Source organism: Poecile atricapillus, chromosome 1 (genome assembly GCF_030490865.1).
Source record: "Poecile atricapillus isolate bPoeAtr1 chromosome 1, bPoeAtr1.hap1, whole genome shotgun sequence".
In the NCBI taxonomy this organism is placed as follows: domain Eukaryota; kingdom Metazoa; phylum Chordata; class Aves; order Passeriformes; family Paridae; genus Poecile; species Poecile atricapillus.
Window position 1 is genome coordinate 34528229 of NC_081249.1, and position 26770 is coordinate 34554998.

General features: G+C 38.9%; 1 protein-coding gene across 2 annotated transcripts; it reads right to left on the bottom strand.

Moving 5' to 3' along the window:
• Nucleotides 1-1040: 1040 nt before the first annotated feature.
• On the bottom strand, nt 1041-26270 carry ASMTL (acetylserotonin O-methyltransferase like). 2 transcript variants are annotated; one of them, XM_058843713.1, is made up of 13 exons: nt 26115-26270; nt 24978-25109; nt 23229-23276; nt 22537-22601; nt 21479-21540; nt 19486-19594; nt 15598-16024; nt 12541-12703; nt 10606-10790; nt 8757-8886; nt 7518-7661; nt 6894-7016; nt 1041-1728 (listed from the first exon to the last, which is right to left on the bottom strand). In XM_058843713.1, the coding sequence occupies exons 1-13, from the start codon at nt 26205-26207 to the stop codon at nt 1514-1516; spliced, it is 1896 nt and encodes a 631-aa protein (XP_058699696.1). In that variant the 5' UTR covers nt 26208-26270; the 3' UTR covers nt 1041-1513. The 2 variants fall into 2 exon arrangements, with proteins under 2 accessions (XP_058699696.1, XP_058699687.1); XM_058843704.1 differs by lacking the exon at nt 1041-1728 and adding an exon at nt 1735-4778.
• Between the last annotated feature and the right edge of the window lie 500 nt (nt 26271-26770).

Genomic DNA, 26770 nt, shown 5'->3' on the forward strand with positions numbered 1-26770 from the left:
TATTCTAGCTGGAGGGCATTAGTTCACATCACCTGCTTTCACTTTTAGTGGATGTTTCCAACCAAAGTAAATAAGACCAACCTTTTTTTTTTAAAACAGATGACTGGTGAACCACAAAGATGCAGTAACTGAGGTACCAGAAACCACTGTTTACACAGTATTTTGTAGGATTTCAAAATGAGAGCATATCTCTCAAGAGGGAATATTGTGAGAAGAAAATATGCAAGGCATAGCCTTGGTCTCTGCTCTAGTGCAAGATATGTCATTATACTTTTTTCTTGCACACTGGAAGATCAAAAGTAAACTGCTCTAATCAATCATAATACAGATAGACTGAAGTGACTCCTGTGCTCACAGAGGGTTATGCACATAGGGTGTTACATGAACATATTTTGAACATAATTTATTAAATGCTGTGCTACATTCATTCAGGGAGGCACAGTGTGTCATTTTTTCCTTCTAAAAAATCTCGTAACTGAATATTAATACTCTCTTAGCACAATACCTTGTCTGCAAAACTGAGATTTTTTTTCACCATAAAATTTTCTATTGATTTAAAAGGAACTTTATATTCTAAGACTCTTGAGTATTGTCAGTGTGAAAAATGAAGATAAAAGGCACATAACTTGTAATGGAAAACTGTTCAGTCTGTAGTTGTCATATTCTGTTCACCTTGAGAGCTCACCTGCATATGACTGGGGGAAATCCTTTTTTGTCTATCACCATGCTTTTTCTTCTGTTTCTGTACTTTTTTTTTTTTTTCTCCTTTTCTCATATTTCGCTATCCACTTTTTTAAGAGCTCACAAATTAAGTAGGGCTAAAAAGGTGTATGATGATGTTCTTGAAACAAACTTGGTGCCCTAACATTTAATCTCAAATTACAATCACACTTGTGCTTTTATATAACTGCCTTTTTTCAGAAGCCTCTCTCAAAGCAGAGCAGTCTGTCTTGACTCTCTCAGGAAGCTGCTGCTCCAGTTCTTGTTTCCAATCTTACACCATCGCTGTAGCAGTTTCCAGCTGATTTGAGACTGTTTATTTATAGTAGAGGGTGTAGCATAAAAGGATATTAAAATGGATGGCAATGAAGCATTAAAATGATACCAACATTAACCTGCTGGAACAGGGGCAAAGCAACGTGTACTGGTCTAAAAACTACTATTCTAATTGCACCAAGTATGAATAAACAGTGATTTCTCAACAGTGTGAATACTGCCATTGGGCCGATTACACCATTTGTGTTCTACACGTGTTGTGCAGCCACAGAATCTCCTGGCATCATTCCACTGAAGTCCAAAATAATTGTAATCAATGTTTCCCCCTTTTTAAAAATAACACCATAAAGCTGTCATTTCTTGTTATATTCCTTTTTTTATGGTATTTGGTTCATGGTTTATGGTATTGATGAGAAGTTGAGAATGTATTTGGATAATTACAAAACATCAAACATCAAAACATCAAAGTATGAGACATCAAGATTACTACTTAATATGTTTAATATGTTTTTTTTTTCTAGGGCTTAACACAGAGAATGACATCTAACAAATTTCCTGTTACTCTGATTTTGACATTTGTGAATCCATGTTGTTCCAGCAAGGTTTGATACTCAGAGCCACTTCTCTCCTTTCCCTCTGTCTGCACAAGCATGTTCAACGACTGCAGCAGAGCTGTGCTCCTGTTCTTCTTTTCATCATCCAACACCATTTCAGCCAGCAAAACTGCACAGCCTAATTTAAAAAACAAATGCATGCAACAGCTCTAATACATTATCAGGCAAGAAAATTTCTGCTACCATATAGAAGGGTGCAAACTTCAAGACCTGTGAGATTTCCTGTATCATTTATGGATTTGCTCTGCTAATCCACTCCTCTCACAAACCCCAGGAAATCCCCTTTCACAGTATGAGTGATCACTCACGAGTCAAGTCACATCTCTGTTTTCAGGGGAAAAGGGGATGACTTCTGTAGACTTGGCATGAGGACTATAGAAAACAGTAAGACTAGGAATAGAGTTGCATCTCTTTGGGATATACTGCTGCTTCACATTCATATTGAAATGATGCCAAGCAGAGAGAAGAGGGGATGGCAAGCATTACAGAAGCAGAGGAGAAGTCAATGTTTCTGTTCAACACATTATGTACGTTATTCCTGTAGGACCCAAATTCTTTGTGGTGGGACTGATCAAAGGATGAAAGCAGAACTTAAATTATCTGATTTACAGTCTTCTTCATATTCAGACATGTGAGGGGAAAAGGAAGCCAAGAGAGGGCTACTAACAAAATCACCACTATACATACTTGCCTTTTGGCCTTACACCAACTCAGATCAAAATAGCAACAGTTCATAGTGATTTTATTATTAAGTACAGCATAACATTCATACCTTTTTGACCTTTAAGACAATCTCCTCAGAGCCATTTCAACTTGTACAGCCCAGACACTCAATAATCGTCAAAAAGTTTTAAAATGTAATCCCCCTCATTCTTCATAACTGAGGAAAATTTTCCTCAGTTATACATACTGCTTAGAAAAATCTTTTCAGTGTTAGACTATTAAATCCATTCCTTCTACCAGTCAGCGAAAGATATTCAGAGCAATTGAAAAACTCATTTTGTATATTAGTAAGATGAGTTTATAATTCCTCAGGTGACCGGGCTGCATCAAATAATTTTAGAACAGCTGAGCCTGAAACAGACCACAGGAGATCTCCAGTCCAGCCTCCCACTCAGAACAATCAGCTCAGCTTCTTCAGGGCTGGCTTCATACATGGAAGCCTCTAACAACAGAGATTCCGCAACCTCCTGGGTCCACCTGCTTAATTATACTGAGAGTGCAAAGCTGTGGTGCATGACCACAGACACCATGCCCAAGGGACTAATGCTTAGCGTCGTGTCTTAATCACAGAGTAGATGAAGGCTGGGTGGTAACCAAACACATTACACTCAAATTTTACAGTCAGAGACATAATACTTAGGGGCATAGTTTTAAAGTCTCTGACAGTTACAGGTGTACCAACTTTAGGATTTGATTGTTTCTGACTTAAGCAGCTTAGAGCAGCTTAAGGAACAGCATTATGAACATGACTATGAGATGAGACACATCTAATTACCAGGAGTCTCTTTCAATGTACAAACCTGTTAAGCTAAGAGCAAGCTTCATGTCCATGTGGAAAAGAAACATTTTAATTTTTTTTACATTTTTGAATATTTGGCCTTATCTATTTTAAATGTCTGTACAGATGAGATCAGTCAAAATTCCATTCATAGAAACCTCCTAAGAATTAAAAAACCCCAATGTGATGAAGTCTGACATTTCCCTGATTTTCTACACCTGAAATGCTCTGTAGGAAGCCTGCTTCTCCTGATGAGTTGAGTCACTGTGGCACTTTTTCTTTACCCATTGGTCAAGGAGCAAAGTAACTCCTGATTAAGTAACATCCGAGCAGATGCAACTCTTAACTTTCCTTACTAACTCTCTCTAATTTGCTGAGGTTGGTGATTCAGTATTGGCACGGCCTCTTGCACACTGGTTTACTGGTACTATTGCTGTACAAGTGACAGGCAGGAAACTCACAACTGATAGAGAAGAAAGCTAGTTTGAAAGTGTAACTTTAATTTCCAGAAAGGCTTCCACTACACTTTAAAGAGAAAAAAAAATATCAATGAAGTACTAGGAAAGAAATAAACATTAGGAAAAGTGACATTACTGACAAATTACTTAAAGAGATTGGATACAACATGTACTTCTCCAATTAAAGACTGAAGCATGAAGAAACTTTTATTTTTTAATTTTCATACAAGGTTTTATACATAAATCCTAAAACTCATCTCAATTAATGAGACAGAAAGCATATATGGCCATTCAACCATATTCAGAAAATGCCAGAAGTGATAGTAAGCAATATAAACATCTCTCAGCTGCAGCCTGTGCAGGTACATACTGTGGCTAGAGGCCAGAGGCTTCTGAAGTTCCTCTGTAATGTTACAGCTCTTGTAATAACAGGTTTGAGGTTTGAGGTTTGTTCTGTTTTTACTTTTGCTTTTAGAAAGTGTTTAAAAAGACTATATATGAGATGTTTTTGAGTCAAGTCCTACACAGCAGAGAAAATGAGGACTAACACCCCAAATTCAGGCAGATGGTACAATATTAATTTTTAATGTCTGATAAAAATTAGTAGTAACCACTGAATACACTGCAAAGGGAGAATTCTCTTTAATTTTAAGGTGCAAGAAAACTAAAATATTAATGTAGCTCAGTACAAGCTTGCAGTTTTAACTTGACATGCTATGCTCAGCTATGCTGAGTCTAACCTTAATACAGTTGGCAGAAGAACTGGTTATTAAGGTACTTCACCCACACACTGGCCTGTTCCAGATGCTTTTTAAAACACACAGAATTCACTCTGGCAGAAGCTGCACTCCAACTTGTATCTAAGGCCTGTAACAACTACACTTCAGATAAAGGGCTAAAATGATCCTCAACTGCCAATACAAGCTGGTTGATGATGGGCAGATTGCACAAGAGGGTGAAAATTCATCATCCCAGATTGCTTCTGGGCACACTACAGTGACAGACTCTTCTTGAAGCACAGAACAGCATCTAATAAGTTCCCTGTGATCTTAATTTGTACATCTGTGAATCCGTATTTCTCCAGTAGCTGTTTATATTCTGAGCTGCTTCTCTGCTTGCCTTCAGTCATACTGAGGGATTGTAGCACAGCTATAGAAGGGTGCGTCTTCTGTTCATCAAGCACAGTTTCTGCCACTAGCAAGGCACTTCCTGCATTTCCAAAACAACCAAAAGTGGTTCCGTGTAAGTATTTTTAGCTTCAACTTAAAAGTGTTTTTTTTAAACGACAGTTACAGAGGCCCCCTCAGACTGATTTTTTTAATGGTCTTCAGTGGAAATCAGTGAAAGAAGTTTACTTTCAGTGATCTTGTCCTAGAAACAACCATTTAATTGTCAAAAAGACCTGAGAGTTTAGAGCACTGTCTCCAGAAGTTCAGATCACTTCCTGTCTATGCTCTTAAACTCAGCCTTGCTTTCTTTTGACCCAAACAACTCCCGTAGGTATATGTCATAATCCAAACTTTGTATAAGATTAAGACAGTCACCCAAAATTTTCTTTCATAATTTATAATCAGTTTATGGACTAGGTCTTATTTTGCATTCTCTCCTCTGAAACAAACTTCAGACCTCCAGTTGCATTAAGGAATCACATGATCTTACTGGTCAGGCTTTTCTGCTTTTTGTCTTCTTTGATCTTTAATACTGCCTGAATATGAGTCAGCAGTGTGCCCTGGCAGTCCAAGGGACAACTGTGTTCTGGGGTGCATCAAGCACAGCATACTAAATCACTACACAGGTGATTGTTTCACTCTATGCTGGCACAGCCAGCCCAGAGTACTGTGTGCAGTTTCAGGCATCATAATATTAAAAATATATATATATTAGGCTATTAGAGACCATCCCAAGGATGGCCACAAAGATGGTGAAGGGTCTCAAGGGGAAGCCTTATAAGGAGCACCTGAGGCCACTTGGTTTGTTCAGCCTGGAGGAGAGTGAGGGAAGACCTCATTGTGGTTTTCAACATCCTCATGAGGGATAATGGAGGTGCAATCTCTTCACTCTTGTGACCAGTGACAGGACTCAAGGAAATAGCATGAAGCTGGGTCAGGGGAGGTTTAGTTTGGGTATGCAGAAAAAGCTTTTCACCCAGAGGATAGATGGGCACTGGAACAGGCTCCCCAGGGATGTAATCACAGCACCAAGACTGTCTGAATTCAAGGGGTGTTTGGACAATGTTCCCAGGCACATGGTGTGACCCTCGGGGCATCCTGCATAGGGCTAGAGGTTGGACTTGTGGATCCTGATGGATCCCTTTCAACTCAGCATACTCCTTGATTCTGTGTACAGTTTTGGGTTCCTCAGTGTATGTAACCAAGATTGGGAAGGGCTGTGAGGGTAAGGCACATAAGGTGCAGCTGAGGTTCCCTGATCTGTTCAGACTGGAGAACAGAAGGCGGAGGTGTGACTTCATCACCATGTACAACTTCCTCAAAGGGAGCAGTAGAGAGAAAGATGCTGATCTCGTCTCTGGTGAACCAGTGACAGGACACAAGGAAATGGAATGAAGCATCAGGGAAAGTTTGGACATTTGGAAAAGTTTCTTCACCCAGAGAGTGGTAGGCACTGGAACAGGCTCCCCAGGGAAGTGATCACAGCACCAAACCTGCCAGAGTTCACTGACCATCTGGATGACATTCTCAGTCATATGAACTAGTTTTACTTAGTCCTTCAAGAAGCAAGGAGTTCAACTTGATGATCCTTATGAGTCACTTCCAACTTGAGATACTCTGATGATTCTATGATTCAAATGCATTAGAAAGTCAAAGAAGCTGCGTATTTCTCATGGTATGTGTGTGCATAAAGTAGTACTGAACTTCAGCCAGTTTGCCATATTCTGGACCCTACCGAAATAGCAAAACAACAGCAAAACAAACTGCTGCTTCTTGATGAACCCAAAGGAACTTTAGTTAGGCTAATTTTATGTATAGAAATAAGCGCATTCTTACTTAATTGATAATATAGGGCTTGGTAAGAAAGACTTTAGCATTACTAAGTCTTTCTTAATAAGAGAGACTGGGGATGGGATACGATACAGTTGTGAAGCCTGCAACTACAGTAAAAGCTTATTACATATAGTTTTACTTGCAGATTTGTTTCCTTCTTTTTCTTACTAGGTATTGTCATAATGCAAGCCTAGACATTCAAGCAAAGACTACTATGATTGAACAAAAGATATCATAAGTTCATACTAGAAAAGCATTAGTCAGTGCTCATTAAAGGCACATTAACATGCGCCTTCAAGTTCACAAGATGAAAAAAACATACCTGGTCTGCAAACCGCTGATATCTTGCTTAACAGCACATGTACCTTTTCATCAGGCCAGTCATGAAGAACACGTGAAAGGATGTAAAGATCTGCTTCTGGAAGATTGTCCTTGAAGAAGTCACCTGTTGGAAAACAGTACATTCCTACAGAACCCACAGAGTACATACTACAAAAACAAGGCACTTCAGCAGAATACAAAAGTAACAAGAATGAACAGGTACAGGTATGCTGTGATTTGCAGATAAGGAAAGTGTAGTTAAAGAGCAGATCACAAGCAAGAATTCTCTAACCAAAAAACGGAGAGCAAACCTAAAGCAAGGAAGGAGACAAAGTTCTTTGTAGTCACCATGTTGATCTTGTCTAGAAATGAAATACCACAGACAAGCACATGCAGCCTCTGCTTTTAGTGGTATTCAAAAAATTACTAATTCATACCTATTTAGCCACATTCTCCAATCATTTTTTATCCCAACAGTCTTGAAAAATACAGTATCCCCATTTAGTACGGGTGAACCTACATTGTCTTGTACTAAGATATGTTTGGGGTTGGAGCAGCAGCAAAAGAGCCTGTTCTGTGCTCAAGGATAACAGAAATCAGACAAAAGATCATGTGCTACATTTACCTGACACAAATGTCACTGGAGCAGTGGGTTGTCCTGAAGGCTGAAAGTAAGAGGTATTTGCAATGACTTCTGGAAGGTCAAATACCGTGACCTTGAGATTTGGGTATACTTGTACTAATTCATGAGCCAAAGCTCCAGTGCAACCTGTTAAAAGGTTAAAGAAGTCAAATAAAGTATTTTCTCCCAGAATTTACAGACATTTTTAAAGACAAGGCTGTATATACCATTAAAATAGAGACATCCAATCAAAACCAGAGGTAGACAGCTCAACAACTAATGTGAGCAACAGGACTTCCTGGTTGATAGAGCAAGGTTTTAATGCTTGTGGAATGCAGGCATGACTCCTTTCTGACACAGAATTGCAAATGTGACCTTTGATATCAATACCTCAGGGTTTTTTGAGGAGTATCAAAATGTAAATGAAAAGGCAAAGACTTTCTCTTTGTTGAAGAAGAACACCTCTAACTGTTTAGCATTTACAAAGCACTGATACATGAAATTTGACAGTCTCCAGCGTAGTAAAGATTGTGGAGTTTTGGATTCTTTGCACAAGTGGCAACAGTTGAACCAGTATTGGGTTAATTCCTCTCAGATGCCGTCCACCTCTCCATGCACTAAATAAAGTATTCCTCCTTCAATGGATCTTTCCTTATGCAATAACACTTCCTCTGTGCAGCTCCAAGCATAGGGTGAAAAAACAGAATGCTAAAAAGCAGAGTTTCTTCAGGTATATCATTGGTCTTCAACATTTTGGTGGACATCTTAGATATTAATAACTACAACAATACACAAAACAAACCCACTAGAAAATAATCAAAACTTTTGTTTTAGTAGTGCAGTGTTTCAAGTTTGACACCCCAGCAGTGGTGGTTTACTACTTTAATTACTTTTGAAAATCCTGTGTGTGCCTAAGGAGAGAGAGCAACAACACTGCTGAAAATGGCACGCCCAGCCCAATGCTATATCACCTGAGCCACTATCTTCCTTTCTGCTTTGAATTGTGTAACTGATTGAGACAAACATTCACTTATCTTGAACTATTCATATTCAATTTAGGTAACTCTTCTTTTAATTAGCTGCACCATTCTTTTATCCTGGCATTGAAATATCAGAAAAATAACAATAGGTAACATTACTGAAGTTCTAGTAAAATAATATACATGTCTTAAGCAATGAAATGCAGAACTGAAAACAAACATTTCCCTTTAATTTGTATACAAAGTCAATTACAAGCAATACCTCCTAAATCACAAGCAGATTTAAACTGTGAAAGATCAAACGCTGTAGCCACATCTCTTGCTGTAAGGTGAGCAATGCTGTGCATGGCAGCCATAAAACGTTGCTTTACCTCCTGGCTTTGATAATAGTCCTAAAAAGAGGGAAAAGCAGCACAATTGAAGTTTATTTTCATTAGTTAATTAAAACTATGTACTACCAAGGCAGTAGGTGAATGTGGTGAACTTCAGAATTCCCAAAATGAAAAGGTCCATTTAAAGTGCTACTGACTATTTGCTCATCCAAATCCTTTGTTGTAGTGATAAGCACATTTTTACATCCCCTCAAGAACTCTGATCACACAGACCTCTTGAAAGAACAGATTTAGGAGACTGAAAGAAAAATTCTAGTGCTCATTCCTGACATCTTCACAAATTGCTTTCATTTCACTCAAACATTTATTCTCCCATTATGGGAAAAAAAAATAGATAACTGGACCACACCATAAATCAGAAGCATGAAAGATCATTCTAGGTTTTTTTGATTGGGGAAGGAGCAAACATTCAGTAGCAGAACATCACACCTTTACCTTTTCGAGGACACATACACACAGATCCCTTTATGTTTCACTTTTATACAGATTTCATGAGATATGGCTGGCTTTGCAACTACCAATGAAGTGGATGCATCTCCAGGCTGTGGTGTACACAGTTCCATAGGCAGCCCATAGATTCTGCTCAGTATCTACAGTATACCATCCTGTACACATATGGAGCCCAAGACCAAACTGGACACAAGCACCTCCCCAAGCAAAGTTGATAACCCAGATGTTTAATAAAGGATGAGCTCCAGTTTGCATACATTTAACAACTTAATTTGTAAATAAATTTAGGCATCTACTACAACAGCTGCCCTAAAGCAAAGTATCTTAACTCCCTTTAAACACCCTTTGAATGATTTCCAATGGAGTTTCTGTCCTCCAGTTATTTAAGTACTAACACAAGGCTAGCAGAGCTTGTAAGGCTCCAGAAGTCCTTATTTTGTTCCACTGACTATATATGAGGGATGTAGACATCTCCTTCAAGAGACTGCCTTCATCACCACCTTGAAGTTTAATACAAATTAAGGATTTTAGGATGTAGTCTGAACTATAATTTAAGCCAGCAGTGATGTCAAAAACATTCTTGTGCTCACACTACCAGCTTCCTGCTTACATAGTCAAATATTTATGCCTCTCAAGCTGCTTTCACCAGATGGGTAATTGACAAGTTAGGTTAGTTACCACTCTAAGTGATTCTCCAGTCTGATCACATCCACCTGGGCTAGCATTGGGAAAGGAATTTCAGATTGAAACAGATGGCAGAAGGATGACAATTTTATCAGTAACAGATTATTTGCTTGAAGCTTATACAAAGCTACAAAACTTCATAAAGGAGATTAGATCTCTTCTCCACTGCCCCAACACAAACCATCTTTGACAACACAGCACAGTCAAAACTGGACACATATCAGTATCAACTGACTATGGACAGAGTACATGTGTAGTAAGGTACTATCTGGTGTTATAAAAAGGACACAAACATAAATTAAACAGGCCCAGAGGTTCTTTTCAGAGTGTGTCAATGGGATGGGCAACACTTAATCTGGAAAATTTCTGTCAGCACTCAAATTTCCCAGTGTATTCTGTGACTGCTCCTCTACTTCACAGCCTAAAGTTGAAGGGAACAGAAGCCTGGGACTGGTGAGTTGCACTGTATTTCTAACCATTTCTGAGACTGACAAACTTTATTCAGATAGCTCTGTCTCCATTTGCCCCTAGATCAGTTCTAGGCTCCTCACAGCTGCTTTTGATACTAGGAAGAGTTTATATTACCTTAAACAGATCATCTGCTTTCTTTCCAAAGGCTCGATGATTCTGCCTGCTCCCTTCTTTGACAGCAGACTCCAAGTTTGTGAAGAGAGGCCAAAGGTGATCATTAGAATGGATAATGTAGCCATGAAGTGAGTATTTACCATCTGAGGTCAGGTAGGTATTTGCTGAGTCTGTATTACTGTAACCTTATGAGAAGAACACAGTTGTAACAGCTTTGTTTCACTATTTTGCAACTGTTGTTTAAATCTGAAGGCATGCTTCCCTGCATAAATAACTAGTAAATCCTGATCTTATGATCCATTACTAAAAATTTGTACAAAACCTAATTAATTTTGAAAGTCTTGTCACTCTTAAAGGAGCAAGTATATAGTTTCAAAAAAGAATTTAGATGCTGGAAAACATGGATACATACTGATTTACATCTTTAATTTTAAATCAGAGTACCTCAGATACCTAATATTCAAGGTACAGTATTAGAAGTCCCTCATTCTTGACTAGATTTTTGTTTAGCTTATGGCTGCTTCTTCCCTGAATTCAAACTTTCTCCATTACGTTTTGTCTTTAGGTCTTTTTCATTTGTCATGTACTCTAACAGAGTTAAAAAAAATCTCCCTTTATTTTCTTTTCTTCACACCTAACCATTTCAAGTCTTACTATGTAAATGATGCGCATGGAAACTTAGAACTACATAGCGTGGACTGAAAAAGTTAATCCTAATAGTGACTCCCTTATTTACATACACCTTCAAGGACTGTTCCAGTTAGAAGCACTAAAACTTAAGCTGTCCACTAAGAGGAACACACTGCAGAACTCTCCCTGTTAAAAGCCTAATCCTCAGCTGACAGCGCTGCTGCAGTAGGAAATGGAATTTGACAATCATTTTAGATAGAATGGAAAGGCCTTCTAAGGTTATCAAGTACAACCTTTAACCCAGCACTGTTAAATCCACCACTTAACCAGGTTCCCAAGTACCACATCTACACACCTTTTAAATACCTCCAGGGATGGTGAGTCAGCCACTTCCCTGGGCAGCCTGTTACAATGTTTGGAAATCCTTTCAGGGAAGAATTTTTTCCTGATATTCAGTCCTAATCTCCCCTGGCATACCTTGGGGCTGTTTCCTCTTATCCTCCTGTTTGTTACTTATAAAAAGAGACCACCTCCCACCTGGCTACATCCTTACGTATGGTTGTAGAGAACAATAAGGTCTCTTCTGACCCTCAGGTTTCTTCAGGTTTCACCTGCCCCCTCAGCCACTCCTCATCTGACTTGTGCTCCAGACCCTTCATCAGCTCCATTACCCTTCTCTGGACATGCTGCAGCACCTCAGTCTTTCTTGTCATGAGGGGCTCAAAACTGGCCACAGAATTCAAGCTGTGGCCTCATCAGTCCTGAGCACAAGGACACAGTCACCACCCTGCTCCTGCTGGCCACACCATTGCTGATACAGGCCAGGATGCCATTGGCCTTCTTGGCCACCTGGGCACACACACTGGCTCATGCTCAGCTGCTCTTGAACACCACCAGATCCTTCTCCTTGGGCAGCTTTCTAGCCACTTTTCCCCTGCCAGCAACCCTAGTGCTGCATGGGGTTGTTGTGACTCAAGTGCAGATGACACATCTGAGCTATTACAGCATTCCCTAGGACTGTCCATGCAGCCTTTTCTTAGAAATTTGGTCAGTATTATGTCCAGAGAGCAAAAACAATCTAAAGTTTCAATAAAGGAGACTTGAATGTGTTCATTACATAAAGCCTTCCCCGACATGAAACAAATCCAGCTACTAATAATGAAAGCAAAAGAGTAACAATCCATTCCCCTCTGCCCCAAATCCAAGTTATCAACAATAACAAGTCAGAACCTGTGACCTTAAAAGCATCTTTTCCAGTCCTGGCTGTCTTTCAGTACTTTCTTGCAGGGAGGATAAATTAATCACCTTGTGGTGTTTTCTCCAGTAATCCAAGAGAAGCACATGCATCAAGGAGTCTTTCAGTTCCACATACAGAGGTTCCAACATCATTTGCAATATCCACAGCCTTCATTGGACCTTTATCTTTCAGATGATCAAATATCTTCAGCTTAGAGGCTACAAACAGAGCCTATGTGTAGGTAAGAAATTGTTATCATGCTGTGTTTAAAAGACTACAATCCAAAAACAAAAGAATTATATAGTTTTCTAAAATTATTCTACACAACTACTGTTAAACTACTGCAACACAGTTGAACAAGGCTCCTAAAAATTGCTCCCATCCTTCTCAGAGGGTTTCAGTATCTTAGCCAAGTAACAGAACTTTCGAAAATGGTGTTTGGGAGAGAAGGGAACTCACAGTATTCTAGAATGCAGCCTACAAATTTTGTATGAAACTTCTTCACTGAGATATTTAGCACTTCCCCATCTATATGGCTATTTGGCCTTATGGAACATTCTTAAGCATATGAACCCAAAGATCAAATTAAATCTTTAATACCCAAAGCATAAGGAACTCAAAACTCTCCACTAAGATAGTGTAACAGTTTCAGTTGCTAAAATAGGTGTTTATTTTATTAAAATTAAGGACACACCCAAAAAAGATGAAGAACAAGAAGAATAAAACTTTACAAGACAACTATACTACAGGCACACCTTAACAGGATGTGTACACATGGAACGGGGGACAAGAGAACAGCTAGTGCCTGATGGTGAAGAAAAGCCCACAGGCCAAAGGCTGCTTTAAATTGAAAACTTTAGCTGAAAATTTTTAAAGATATGCTAACGAAACCAGAAATTACAGTTAATGAGATGTGGTAATATATACCTCTCCATTCAAAATTAATTTGTAATTCTACAGTTTTTGTATTTTGAAGCAGGTAAAACACCTAAAACCAAGGAATTTATGGGGAGGACAGTAGTGGAGGCAAATGCAGCAATTACAGAATCCATTTCTTTACAACTGCAAGGAAGTATAATTAATTTAAAATCTAAAGGTAATCAAGGAAAGAAGGGCCTTGACATTCTGCTTAACAAAAATCAAAGGGAGAAAAAGAGATTAAGTTTGAGAGGTAGGTCTGTTACTGTGTGTCTATATATTCTATCATCTTCACCTCTTCTTGCAGCTTCCTTTGGTATTCTAATAACATATAGCTGAGATTTATTATAATTCAGGCTTTCACAATACTGAATTACATCTAGTTTACAACCAGATGGCTTCCAAGACCTGCCCAGTCTTTGGACTGATACCAACTAGAAACTATTAGAACAGGAAAAAGCAGATGAGGAGATGAGGCAGAAAACTTGGCTGACCTACCCATTCAGTAATCTCAGCTAAAAAAAAAAAAAGAATTAAAAGAATTAAAAATTAAAAGAAAAAAAGAATTAAAGAAGAAAAAATGTCAAAGATCTGAGTAGAGATCAAACTATGTAAATTTGTAACATAGGAAACTTGAAAGTTTTTTAACTTGCAAGTATTTAACCCTGATCCTCTCCTGTTCCACAACACAGCGGTTCAGAGGAAAATAGGCAGCAATATCTTCACCTGCAGAAAATTTTATTCTGCTTTATAAAGTTCTTGAAGCAATGTTCAAGAAACAAAATGAAAAAATCTTCAGAGTTTTTGTGTAAATAAATGCTTTTGTGTACTTAAACTTGTTCTGCAAATGGAAACATGATGAGTTCTGTCAGATCGCAATTCATCACTACTGGTAATTTATTTTACAAATATCCATGATGTGGCGGGGGGTGTTAATCCCACTAGTTCAACATATGATTCAGTACTTCATACTCTGATTTTACACTGGAGTAGTGGCAAAGTAAAGCTCTTCCTTTCCTTTCCATCCTCAATTGTCTTTCAGTGCACAAAACTATCTACATCAAATCACTGTAAACAGTGTAAGTAATGTACATGCTTATGATTCTCCATATTTATTTTCACTTAAATTGAAGAAATGCTAATCTTCATCTCACCCATTCAAATACATCAATCCCTTTGGATACACAAGAAGTTAACTAATGCAGCAACCTCAAAGGCACTTTATTCCAAACCTCTCAGGGCAGCTTTGCATGCCTGCAAGCAGCACGCCCACAGAACCACACCACATGATCACATTAGTCTTCCTTCAGAGCTGAGTACAACTCTCCACAGTTTCAACAAAACTATTGTTCACTGTCTGGTGTGCCTCCCTCCATTCACCTTGAATTTCTTGGATCTTTAGTTCCAAGTTTGCATTTCACTGCCACTTTGCACTTCTTTCCCACCTCTTTCTAAAACAAGTAACCTGATGTAGACCAGTGATCATTAGAACGATCATTGTTCATTACTCCTTCACTATTGTCTTTGCTACACTGGAACTATGTAGAAAATCTGGGAGTACCAAAATGTCCAGCTATGCATTTCTCATCATGCCTGGCTGATATACAGGGCATGTGACCTTGTTTGTGAGCTGTTATGAGTACGCCTCCATCATATACAGCATGGATATCAGTTAAACACATCCAGAACATGAAACGTTATTAAAAAATAATATTGTGACGGGGCAATGAAAAATTAATATCTTCCACAGAATTCTAATGCAAAGCATTAAAGGCTACAAAGGAAATATAATATACACAATTCGTGTCACAGTGTTAAGTCAGGTGGGTTAACCACATTAAATGCTTTGTGTGAAGAGTATTAATTCCAGCTTGGTTGTGCTCTTTTGATCAGTAAAAAAAAAAAATTCTGCAACCTCTTTTCCCCCTCAACTCAAGAGACAAAATTATCCAATAGGTAACTTGAAATTTCATAGAACACAAAGACAAACAAGATAATACAAAAAGACAAACCCAGCAATGTTTGCACTGCACCAGAAATTTTGGCTATCTTAAGATTCTCCAAGAAATCAGTGGTCCTTTTTTACTAATTATTAACACATTCCTTCCGCAGCTGAAGTATTTCACAATACCTGGTACATACTGGAGTCCAGTGAAACAAATATATCAGACAATAATGTAATGAGTAGCTTTATTTATTTCCCTTACCTTTGAAGCTCTAAAACCATCCATCAGCTCTAGAATTTTGGATGGAAGTTTTGATGCACTCTGTAACACTCCATTCTGATTTTCCAAAGGCACTGTAAAACCTGTCCTGACAGCAGAACTGTTTTCAGAAGTGTGAACAGCTCCTGAGGAATGCATCCCACTGCTGTCCAACTTACTAGCAACTTTGTGCTCTGTGAAATTTGAAGATTCACATTCTCCATCACTTAGGTTCTCAAAAGTGTCCACAGAAGGGATAGAGTCATACTTTTTATGTTGTACATTATGTTTAGAGGGCGGATAATACAATTCTGCCAGCTTTTTGCAGAAGTGATTCAGAGGAAATCCCACCACATTCAAGAAGTCTCCATGGACATACTCAACTAACATTCCACCAAGGGCTTGGATACCATATCCACCAGCCTTGTCCCTGGGGAAGAGAAAGCAGAAATAACATAAATCTAATTAAGGTTTAGAGTAGAGGTATCACAGAACACTAATAATCCACCAGTACTGCAGAGCTGGAATAAAGACTAATGTATCTAAGCTAGAGGCAGATTAAATGTACTAGGTCGGCTCAACACTTCAATTTATAAATCACAAGATAAATATAAGGATCAGTACTTCTACTAAGGGTGAGTAGCCAAAGGTCTTGATGGTTCAGACATTGCAAGTGCAACAGTCACCTAAGAAGCAGGTGACTGCAGTCAGAGTGTACTGTCATAGGTTACCAAGTCGTGGCTACCAAAAATGTAACGGTGTCACCAAGACCAACACTGGGTCACCAGATGCATCTGACCCTCACCCAATTCCACAAGAGGCTGAAAAGCCTTTAGGAATGTTAGGTCCCAAAAGAGCTCAACAAAGATGATCTTTTAGAACTCAAAAAGATTATAGAATGCATCTTGCAGATCTCAGTCACAGGAATACCTAAAATGAGGAATGGGACGAATGGACTTTCTTGGGAAAGAGCAACCTATTCAAACAAGATCCACTACTCTGTTTAGCCCTATCCATCCACCTCTTGTGCAACCATCTGAGATAGAACAGACCTGTGGTTCACAACATGGTGCTCTTGGATGTCATGGTAATACTGGTAATTTTGGCACAGGAATGTAAATGCACAGAAACTAACCTTGGAAATCTAATTTGTCTTTAGGCATAATTATGCAAATGCCACAGAGTGGAATGGAAATATATACAAGCCAGATAAGCTGCAGTACACCCAGCAATTTTACTGTTCTCATACAAGGAATAGGGCAGTTAAAAGTATGTTTCCTACATAACAGCAAAATCTGAAAGCCTGCATCAGCAAGCTTAGAAACCAAAGGTCAGTCAGTCTTGGATCTATTAACTTAAGGTAGCCTGGAATTATGCAAACTTCTTGAGAAAGAAGGTTACTACACAAAAAATTATTGCTAATTTTTAATCTTAGATTTGATCAGAAACAACTCTTTATTTTTAGTACTTACCTCTGGATTCCCTTTCTAATAGTATGCTAAAACAGAGGAATCAGTATAACAGCAAGTAGGATTTTCTGAATTGCTATAAACTGTGGAATAGGAATTTTTCTTTAATCTTGTATTGTAAGCACTACCTTATAACTTTGCCATTGTTTAAATTATTTCTTCCTTTATAACACTCTTATGACTAATATCAACTAAATTAGGAATATTACAATGATTAAAATGTCTTCTCATTTTTAAATGAGGCTGCAGTCATTTTGGTGAATGTTTACAGGGAGGCAAAAAACATTATAACCATCAAAAGAAGTGGTATCATACTCCCAGCAAGAACATTAACAGAACTGGACACATATTTATTTTTCTACAACACTTTGTTCTGGGATTGGATACTGAAAAGAACATTTACATTCTACATTTTATTACTTCAGAAGAAAGTTTGTGGAGCTCTAGGCTCTGCCATCACCTCCTTCCCAGACTGTAGTAGAGTCCTTGGGTTTTACTGCCATCAGAGGAGAGCTACTGAAGCCACATAGGATTTTCAGGCTAGAAGTCGTAACCAGAAACAGAGAAAGTTGTTCATAAGGGAAAGATTACAAAATAAAAATCTGGGTCAAAGAAGCTTGAAGAAACTAAGTCTACTCATTACACAGGCCCAAAATAGTTAGGATTACTGTGGTACCTTGAAACAGCAATTTCCCCTCCTTCCTTTCCCATATCAGTTATGTACTTGTAGTACTAGTCTCGGTCATCAGTGATTGACTTAAATGCTATATGCCAATTTTCTTGGAGAAAAAGAACTCAATCTAATCCTCAACAGCACTAGTAAATTTTCTTTTATTTTTTCATGTGATCATTAAGTATTGTATTATTTAAAAAAATTATTTTTCCATGTCAAATATTTTAAAACAATATGGAATGGTCACTTTTTGTTTAGAAAAACCTGTATGCCTAGCATGTGTATGTGGACATGGAGAAGGGAACAAAAACAACCAAAAAAAAGTGCTGTGAGATACTTCTCCTCACTGTTTTGCAAAATTTATAGGACACTGTGTTTAGTAGTACCTTTATAAAGTCAGAATAAATGCTTCTTATCATTGGGATTATATAAACAAAGATCAATTGGCATCTGCCTCAGAAAGTAATGAAATACATTCTCTGAACCTCTGGTCCCTGAGAAACCCTTGATGTCATACACCCTTTTTAGCAGAATGAACAGAACCCAGCACTGCTCAAAAGCCCTTTTGCTGCAGCAAAGTGCTGCTAAAGCACATTTACTTCCAGAGAAAATATTCATAATATTCCAAAATAATTTTCAACCTCACATTCTTCCTAAAAATCCATGGTAATTTCTACTCCAAACTGCAACCTTATGGCCCACTAAATCTAAACATCATACCAATTAGCATAGTAAACATCACCTTCCAAAAAAATTACATAGGAATTTATTGCAAGCTGTAGTCTTGCAAAACATTCTCTCCACATCCAATTTAACATCAGTCTATTCAATAAGCTGTGAACCTTACATGTTCACAAAGTAGGCCTCACTTACACATAAGCATTGAACTATATCCAAAGTCTATGCTGGTTTCTCTTTCTCCAGTAAAACACAGATTTATTGTTTTATGGCACAAATGAGTTTAAAAACCACCACAATTTATATTCTTACATGGTCAGAATTGAACCTACAGGGACAAAAGTTCACATGAGATCACCTGATATGCAGTCCATAGTGCTAACTGTGCCTTCAGGAGCCCTCAGCTAACACAAAGGAAAGACAAATTCCTTTCCCATCTCCAAATAAGTACTTTTTTTTTTTTGATCACTGTTGGCTGCTATATTGTCTCTGTAAATGTTGCCTATATAGCTCAGTAACAATATTATCAGTGTAGCAGAAATGCATAAGCTGAAGGACAACTTTTGCACAGCAACACACACAAACTGTGTTTTCACTTTTTTTTTTAAGTGAAAATTAAACAGGTGTTCTTCACATCAGAGCAGTGATTTTCATAAACTAAATACACTGAGTTTTAGCTTTCTTCCCATACAGTTCCATGATTCCCTGATTATCCAACACTAACTCTTTTCACCAGTTTGTAATGAACTATGCATTGTCTCAGGCATTGAAGATCCCTGAATGCCTTTGCTAAAAGAAAGATTAATTGTATATTGCACAAGTGCTTGCTCTAATCCAGAGTATTTCAGGTTTTCACTTTTCAAATTCATTAGAATTCTAAAAAGGTAGCTCACTTTCACTGGAGAAATGACAGCCTTACACAAGAATAAAAGAATAGTGACCCATACTATCATTTACCATGCACACAGAGCAAAATTTCACAGAATACATAACAATGTTTTATACTTGCTTAATAATGTACCCTAAGGCCCATTGTCAAATGTTGTGTGGTAGCATCAGGGTCTTACTCACATTGGCTCCCCACTATGTATGTACTCCCATAAGAGCTCTTCAGACAGCTCAGAAAATTTTACTTTAGTCTCTTCATAGAAATCGGTGATTTCCATCTCTAGCTGATTGTCTACAGAAAGAAAATGCCTTATTAGAAACAGGAACTGTAGTTTAGAGAGCATAACATCTAGGTTGTATTTCTTAATCATCTAAAAGTTTTGCTTGAGAAAAATTAAATATATTGCACAGATGTATGTGCAATGACTAATAATGTTCTTTTGGGACAGTGCACTCAACTTTCCCAAAACAGTCAGAGTTTGCATTTTCAACCTCTGCAGTCCTGTCACAGGGCTAACAGACTTACCTTCCTGTATGGAATATATTCGTAAATTAACAATGCTTACACAAAGCTATTTATGGATGCTGGCACACACATCCAGCACTGAGCACAGAGAAGGCTACAACCACCCTTCCAACTTTATGACTGTTGTCAAAGAACTCTTAACAACATATCAGAGTTCAACACGTAGCTGTCATAAAAGTGGTTACTTGCAGCTGCACCTGCACTTCAGACTTGGGTATCCAGCAGTCCCATCAAACACCATGGCTGTCATCTTCCTATCATCTCTCAAGAGATGACAAGATTATTTCAGACTTCGGTAGCTGGAAGTGGCTGAGGGAAGGTGCAATAAGGTATGCACTCCTGGGTATGGACCCTGCTGCATGTGGTAACTGTGAGCCTGCTGTCACTGCAGAGAGAGGCTTTTCCAAAACATGTCCAAAAGGTAACAGCCTTGCACAAACGATTGTGCACATTACAGATTATTAGCTCCCCTCTACTCTTTCCTAGAAACACCAAGGCCAGCATCTCCTGTTATGACAGTTTTGGTAGCAGTGGAAATGCTTGAGGAGGAGTAAGAAATATCTACAGTACAGACTGTACTGTACAAGGGAAGAATGCTAACCAACTTCTAATGGTCATAGTGTGAAACCTAAACAAAATAAGAATATTGGTACATATGAAGACAGAGTACCATGGTTTTCAGTATTGCTAAAAAATTCTAGTCAGCTCAAGATAAAAACTCATCTTTAACAAGTTAAAAAAAACTGTTCTATCAATTGTATCTCCTGGGGAATCTGCAGACTAAAGGTATATTTTTATTCATCTGAGTGTGATGCAGTTCAAATTTGCAAACTTCAAATGAGATGTGCTGTTATAACATCACTACTACATTTGGGCGCACTTAATTTTCTTCCTAGAATAAACAGTTAAAGGTATTATTTACATTGCTGGGCTGCTCACAGGAACCTCTTGGTAACATGTTTTATTTCTTTTGCAGCAGCTCTCCCTCTGCTGTACTAGAATATTAGCAGTACTGCATCACTAACTTTAATTCTGTTTTACAAGAGTTAAGAGCAACCATTCCAGAAAAGATTAAAAACTGTTAATTTGTGTACAGAAAGATTATGTCCAGCAAAATGTCTGTGAAAGCTCTGCTAAAAGACTATTGGCACAATTATCAGACAATGTCTTTCAAACACTCCTCAAATTATATTTATGGTACAGTTTCCATAAAAACCACTCCCTTTCTCTATAAACTATGCGATAAAGAACATTGGTGTATTGCTCTCTACAGCTTCTTAACAGTCTTAGGCATTAAGCTTCAACTGGTATAAGCACAACACAAAATGAAGTTAATATGGATCACATTCAGCTCAGCCTCAGTCTGTAGTACCTTAATTTAGAATATTCCACAACTTTCAATTAGTCTCACAGCTTTCAGAGACAGTATTTTTAAACTCCATTGTGTCTTGTCACTTTCCTTCCTGTGTGAAAACTGAATATAGGAAGAATATTGGCTTTTGTGGTGAGATTTTAATTTGTATTTTGATAAGGTAGTTCTTGAGTAGAAAACCAATTCAGACTGTATATGACACATTTCCATCCTGTTTACAAGCTATCATGAGCATAATTTTTAATACAAATATTGATTTGTAATAAAATGATGCATACCTTTACTGCGGCAGTGTATAATAGCCACCCCTGTGAAAACACTGTGCTCCTTCCCATTCAACCTGTCAGGGAAAAAATGCCCATTAAGCAACAGTCTTATGAAATGTTCTACATGATTATATTGCTACAGTAGGAGAGGCAGACCATTATATTAATATATTACTCAATGGATCTGAAATGCATCCTAAACAAATAAATTTTATTTCAGTATCAGTGAAAAGCCATTGGCAAAACAAACAAAAAAATAACCACATAACACTATCAAAAGCTGCAGTCATTTCAAGTCTCCAAAATACCACTTGTGTAAGAGTGGTCCATGGTATCAGCTCATTCTCTGTACATCAGGAAAGTGACTATTCCAAATGCATTAGAAAAGGCCAGCTGGCACAAACACTGCTGTTACAGCCATCTTCACTGAAAGCTGGCAATAAATAGCTAGGTGATGCAAGTCAGACTAAACATGCAATAGGGAACTAGAGCATATGTTCCCATTTCATCCAGACTGGCCCCCAGAGATCCCACGGCAACCCAGTGATCAGAGGAAGAGCCCAGAGTCCCTTACCCCTGTCTCTCTCCTGTAGTGGCTCCAGAGTGCCACACTGTGGCCAATTAGTTCTGAGGTCTTTATTATCTGCTGCATAGGCAACAGATGTGTAATAGCAAGGGATGGTGAATCTTTAAAGAGACTATTTAAGGAATAGTCTTATAAAGATTAGCCAGGATATTTTTGGATGTGATCAGAAGCATCTCACATGCTCAGTCCCCCAAAGATTCCACACTGAATTGTAAGATGAAACAGTGTGTGAAAATTTTCATTTGACACCTTGGATATATGCAAAGATGCATCATCTTGTCTGCCTGTTTTCTTGGAGTTCTAAAAAGCTACATATTAAGTGCATTTCATATCCCTAATGAAGAGGATGACCTACTAAACTTAACAACAAACAAAACAAAACCCCCAAAAATTTGCATGAATCCCTTCTGTGGAACCCTTTTGAGAATCTAAGGGATGGAGAAACTGCATCTTCAAATTTCATATCTTACTTAAAACTACGGACCTTGATAGCATCCTGTAGGCATCTTGCTTATCAACTGGTTTCTCCAGGATCTGCTCATCCACAGACTAAAACAGAAAGACAGAGTGAGTGTGCTGCTTTTTCTCGCTTTTCAGAAATTGAGGTCAGAAATTATGTTTAAATCATGATTTCAGCCGGGTTTCAAATTTGTGTCTATTGAATAGAGCAAGAAGCACAAATACTTTAGTAGAACAGGTAATTTAGTGTCAAGCATTTAAGTGCCACACTCTACCCTCCAATGGCTGCACCTCTCAAACAAAAGGATAATTCAACTTTTTCTGTCCTTAACAGCTAACTGTCTCTGTGAAGATGTCAGGTATAAAGTGACCTCCTCCTACAAGGCACAATACTAAACAGTTCACATGACCTGGACTTCTTGACGAGTCACCTGAGAACAGAATTTCCATTACATATTAGAGGATCCAAGGCAATATTTATGGCAGTATTAGTGTCCCCAAAGCCAGTAGCAAGGCTTCTAGCTCTCAGGATTTCAAAAATTATCTTGTTGGGAAAAAAACAACCTAAAAGCCATATCAACAAAACCTAAAAAGATGTATCATAACACAGATATAAACACACACTGAAGGCAGCTTTCAAACTTGCACCTAAAGATACAAGTATTTTCTACACTTGTTGTAAATTAAATTAATGCTAAATCACTAAAAGCTTCTTACCACAATAGTGTCTGCTCCTATGACAATATCAGGTGTTCTCATATGCTTCTGCAAAAGTGTAAGAAAGAAGGCATTTATCAGAAGATGCAAAGAGAACAAAATCTTTTAAGACTTAACATAAGAAAATAGCAGTTTGTTGGTAGGACTCTACACTGACCTGAAAACAAGACACTGTTTCTCCTTTTGCACTGTTTGCAAAACACTAAACATTTCTATCACCATAGAAGTGAGGTTTGAGCACACCATTTTCAAGCCACAAATTGGCCTAAATATGTTACTGCTGAATAAATGCATCCAAAAATTAAAGTGAATTCTCAAAAGTCAATCTTCAAGGTGGTAAACAATTCCTTTAAAGGAGGTGCCTAGTGTTTGCAAGCCAGAGAATACAGCTCCCTAGGACCATTTTTCCAAGTAAAATTTTAACGAAAAATAAACCCTGTTTTTTTAGCTACACTTAAGTGTTTTTCTCTCAAAAGGGAACTATTTATTTTTTTAATTATCAGAGGTAGTGATATATGAATACTCCTTGTAAACCTTTCTTGACTTTAAACTGTACCTATCCTTATAGCTAAGATTTGATTTACCTGCATACTATAAGGTGTTACTTATCACAACATGACATGAAACCTGTCTGTGTGACCATTATAATAAAACATTTATAGGGAAGCAATTCTTCTAGAAAAAGACTTGATGTGCTCTAAACTGTTTAACGATATCTAGAATTAGTTCTACTAATTCTAGATATTGCATTTTGAAATCCACTGAATTAGCATTATCACCACCACAGTGTTTTGCAATGAAAGCCCAAAGTAAGAAAATTAATGAAGAAGGGTTTAAAATCCACTCTCCTATGTTGTACCATTGTCTGGAAAGTAGTTTACAGAATCCTGTGTAACGATTTACATTGGAGATCATGCAATATTTGCTTTGAAGAATGGTGACATCTGGCTACACTGTTCATTTAAAGTGCTCAATATTCCTTTTCTCTTGCTAGAATAGGATCAACAAACACATCTCTTTCAGACCTATATTATTAAAAAATTATTATGGTCCATTTTGTGACATTTGATCACTTTGACTTTTAAATAGGTTCTAGTAGCAAAGAGCCTTATGTGTTCAAACATTGATCACAGCCAAGGGCGTAAGTCAAACACCACTGATAGTATAAGTTGCATCACTGGTTTTGATAAAATTTAGGATACAAAATGGATGCCTTATCTAACAGAACTTGAAATCATGTCAACTTCTCCCTTCTTAAAATTAAATAGACAAATTCTGCTTTAAAACATTCTGGGCAAAGAGTAATTTTTCTGCTTTCCTTCAGTACCTCTATACTCAATTTCTGAGCTACTCTTGTCACTTCTTCAGCAAAAGCTACAGCAAAGCACTGGAATCACAGCAGTGTTTTTCCCATGGAGTCTGTCTCCACAACCAACAAATATGTGGAATGAGGTCAGCCATACCCTCGACTGTTCAAAGAAACTAAGGAATATGTATCCTGCAGAAGAGTAGGTATGATGCTGGCAAAAGATGCAGGCTGTTTCAGTTTGTGGAAAGACTGAACTGCAGGCATGAGACTTTTGATTAGGTAATTTCAAGACACCATCTTTCACAAATGACAGGAAAGCATCCATTAGCCTTCAGTAGAGAAAAATGACTCAGGGATCACTTAAGCAGTGCAAGCAAATTAAGTCACAGTAACATGCACCAACTAAAGACAAAAAGCTCATTGCTGTAATAGTAACTTACTACATGCATTCTGTTTGCTACTTCAAGAGCTTTCTGTTTTGCTGTTTCCACAGCATACTGATAAGGGGCTGTAAAGGATGACTTCTCTAGCGTCTCCTTAAACCAGGATGGAACCACCTCAAACCGCAGGCCCTGTAACACAGGAAAGTGATGCAGTCAATCTGACCTCATAATTAAACATTGCTCCCAAGGCATATCAAGCAAGTAGCAAATTTGACATCTGCTTTTTACACTTTAACATATCTCCCAGCCACCACGCACAGGGAAAAAACACTCCAAATGTTTCTCAGTGTTTAGTGCATACATATCTTTTGCAAGCAAAATAAAACAATCAGAACTTTGAAACTGGTGTGTATATTTGATTTCACCCTAATTTATTATAATCTAATCATGTTAGTAGTTTCATTATTGTTTTCGCATAAAAATTCACAGTATGAGCTTACACACTTCGTAACTAGAGGATTATATTACTGGATTTTTTTTTTTTAATTGAATCCATCCATAGCACTTTACTCAAGCAACAGCAATGCACATTCTTACGGGAGCTTTATTGCACTTTATATGTCCTTATACACATGATAAACAGAAAACAAAACCAGAGAGTTTCTGACTGGTTTCATAAAAAAAAGCCCAACTATTCTTCCAACTTTTTGCCCCTGGGTTACACTCATACATTTACTACACCCAGCAGGCAAACTGTTTCTAGTAACTTAGTGCATGACTGAACCTCGGTGCTTCTCCACACATCCTCATTTTTAAGTTATTTCTTCCACTTATGTTCAATTTATCGGTTGAATTAATAAGAACTAAGTAACCTAATACTAAGTAACCTAAGTTGAATAGGTAATAATACCCAAGGGCTATTTCTAAATCCTCCCGCAGCCCGCCCAGCGAGGCCGACACGTTCCTCCGCAGGGGCTGAGCGCTCTGAATGACAGGTTGCAGCCTCCTTGGCTCTGCACTAGTGCGTTTCAGAAAGGAGGCATCTCCTTTACTGCCCCGCTCCCCTCCCGCTGGTCTCACTGGAGCGGGCGGGCCGGGAGGCGCCGGGCCCCGCAGGCCCGGGCCGGCGCTTGCGGCCGCCGCTGCCCGCAGCCCCCGGCCCGTGCGAGGCGAGCGGCCGCCGGCCGCACTCACCACGTTGGTGAGGATCTCCTGCCGGCGCGGCGAGGCGCTGGCCAGCACCACCCGCTTGCTGACCAGCTTCCCCAGCACCGGGTTCAACACCATGGCGGCGGCCGCCGGCCCGCAGCCTCTGCTCCCCGCTGCTCGGGGGCGGGGAGACGGAGATGGCGGCTTTATGTGGCGGCGGGGCCGCGGGGCGGAGCCGGGCCGGGGCCGGGGCCGGGGCCGGAGGAGCTCGGGGCCGTAGCCTGGAAGCGCGGAGCGGCCGTGTGTGGGGAAAGGGGTCGGCAGCTGCCCCGCCGTGACGGGGAGGCCTGCGGCTGTGCCGGCCGTCCCCTGCGCTGACATCTGGATTGAAACGCAGAATCAGATTGGAAAAGACCTCTGAGATTGAGTCAAATTTACGGCTGAACACCACCATGTCAATAGACCATGGCACTGAGTGCCAGCTTTTCTGTAAACGCCTCAGGGGATGGTGACTCCACCACCTCCCTGGGCATTCAATTTGTGTATCAAATCACACCGTCTGTGAAGAAATTCTTCCCCATGTCTCCTTCCCTAACACAGGTTGAAGCCATTTCCTCTTGTCGCTGGTTGCCTGGAAGTAGAGGCCAACCCCCACCTGGCTACAGCCGCCTTTCTGGTGGTTCTAGAGCGTGGTAAGGTCA

Excerpts from the sequence above, each read along its gene's own strand:
- ASMTL (XM_058843704.1), bottom strand. The coding sequence starts at position 26,207 with ATGGTGTTGAACCCGGTGCTGGGGAAGCTGGTCAGCAAGCGGGTGGTG. Across the intron at positions 16,025-19,485 it reads ATACATAGTGGGGAGCCAAT|GGACAAGGCTGGTGGATATG; the intron begins GTGAGTAAGACC and ends TCTCTTCCCCAG. Across the intron at positions 10,791-12,540 it reads ACTGGAGAAAACACCACAAG|GTTACAGTAATACAGACTCA; the intron begins GTGATTAATTTA and ends TCTTCTCATAAG.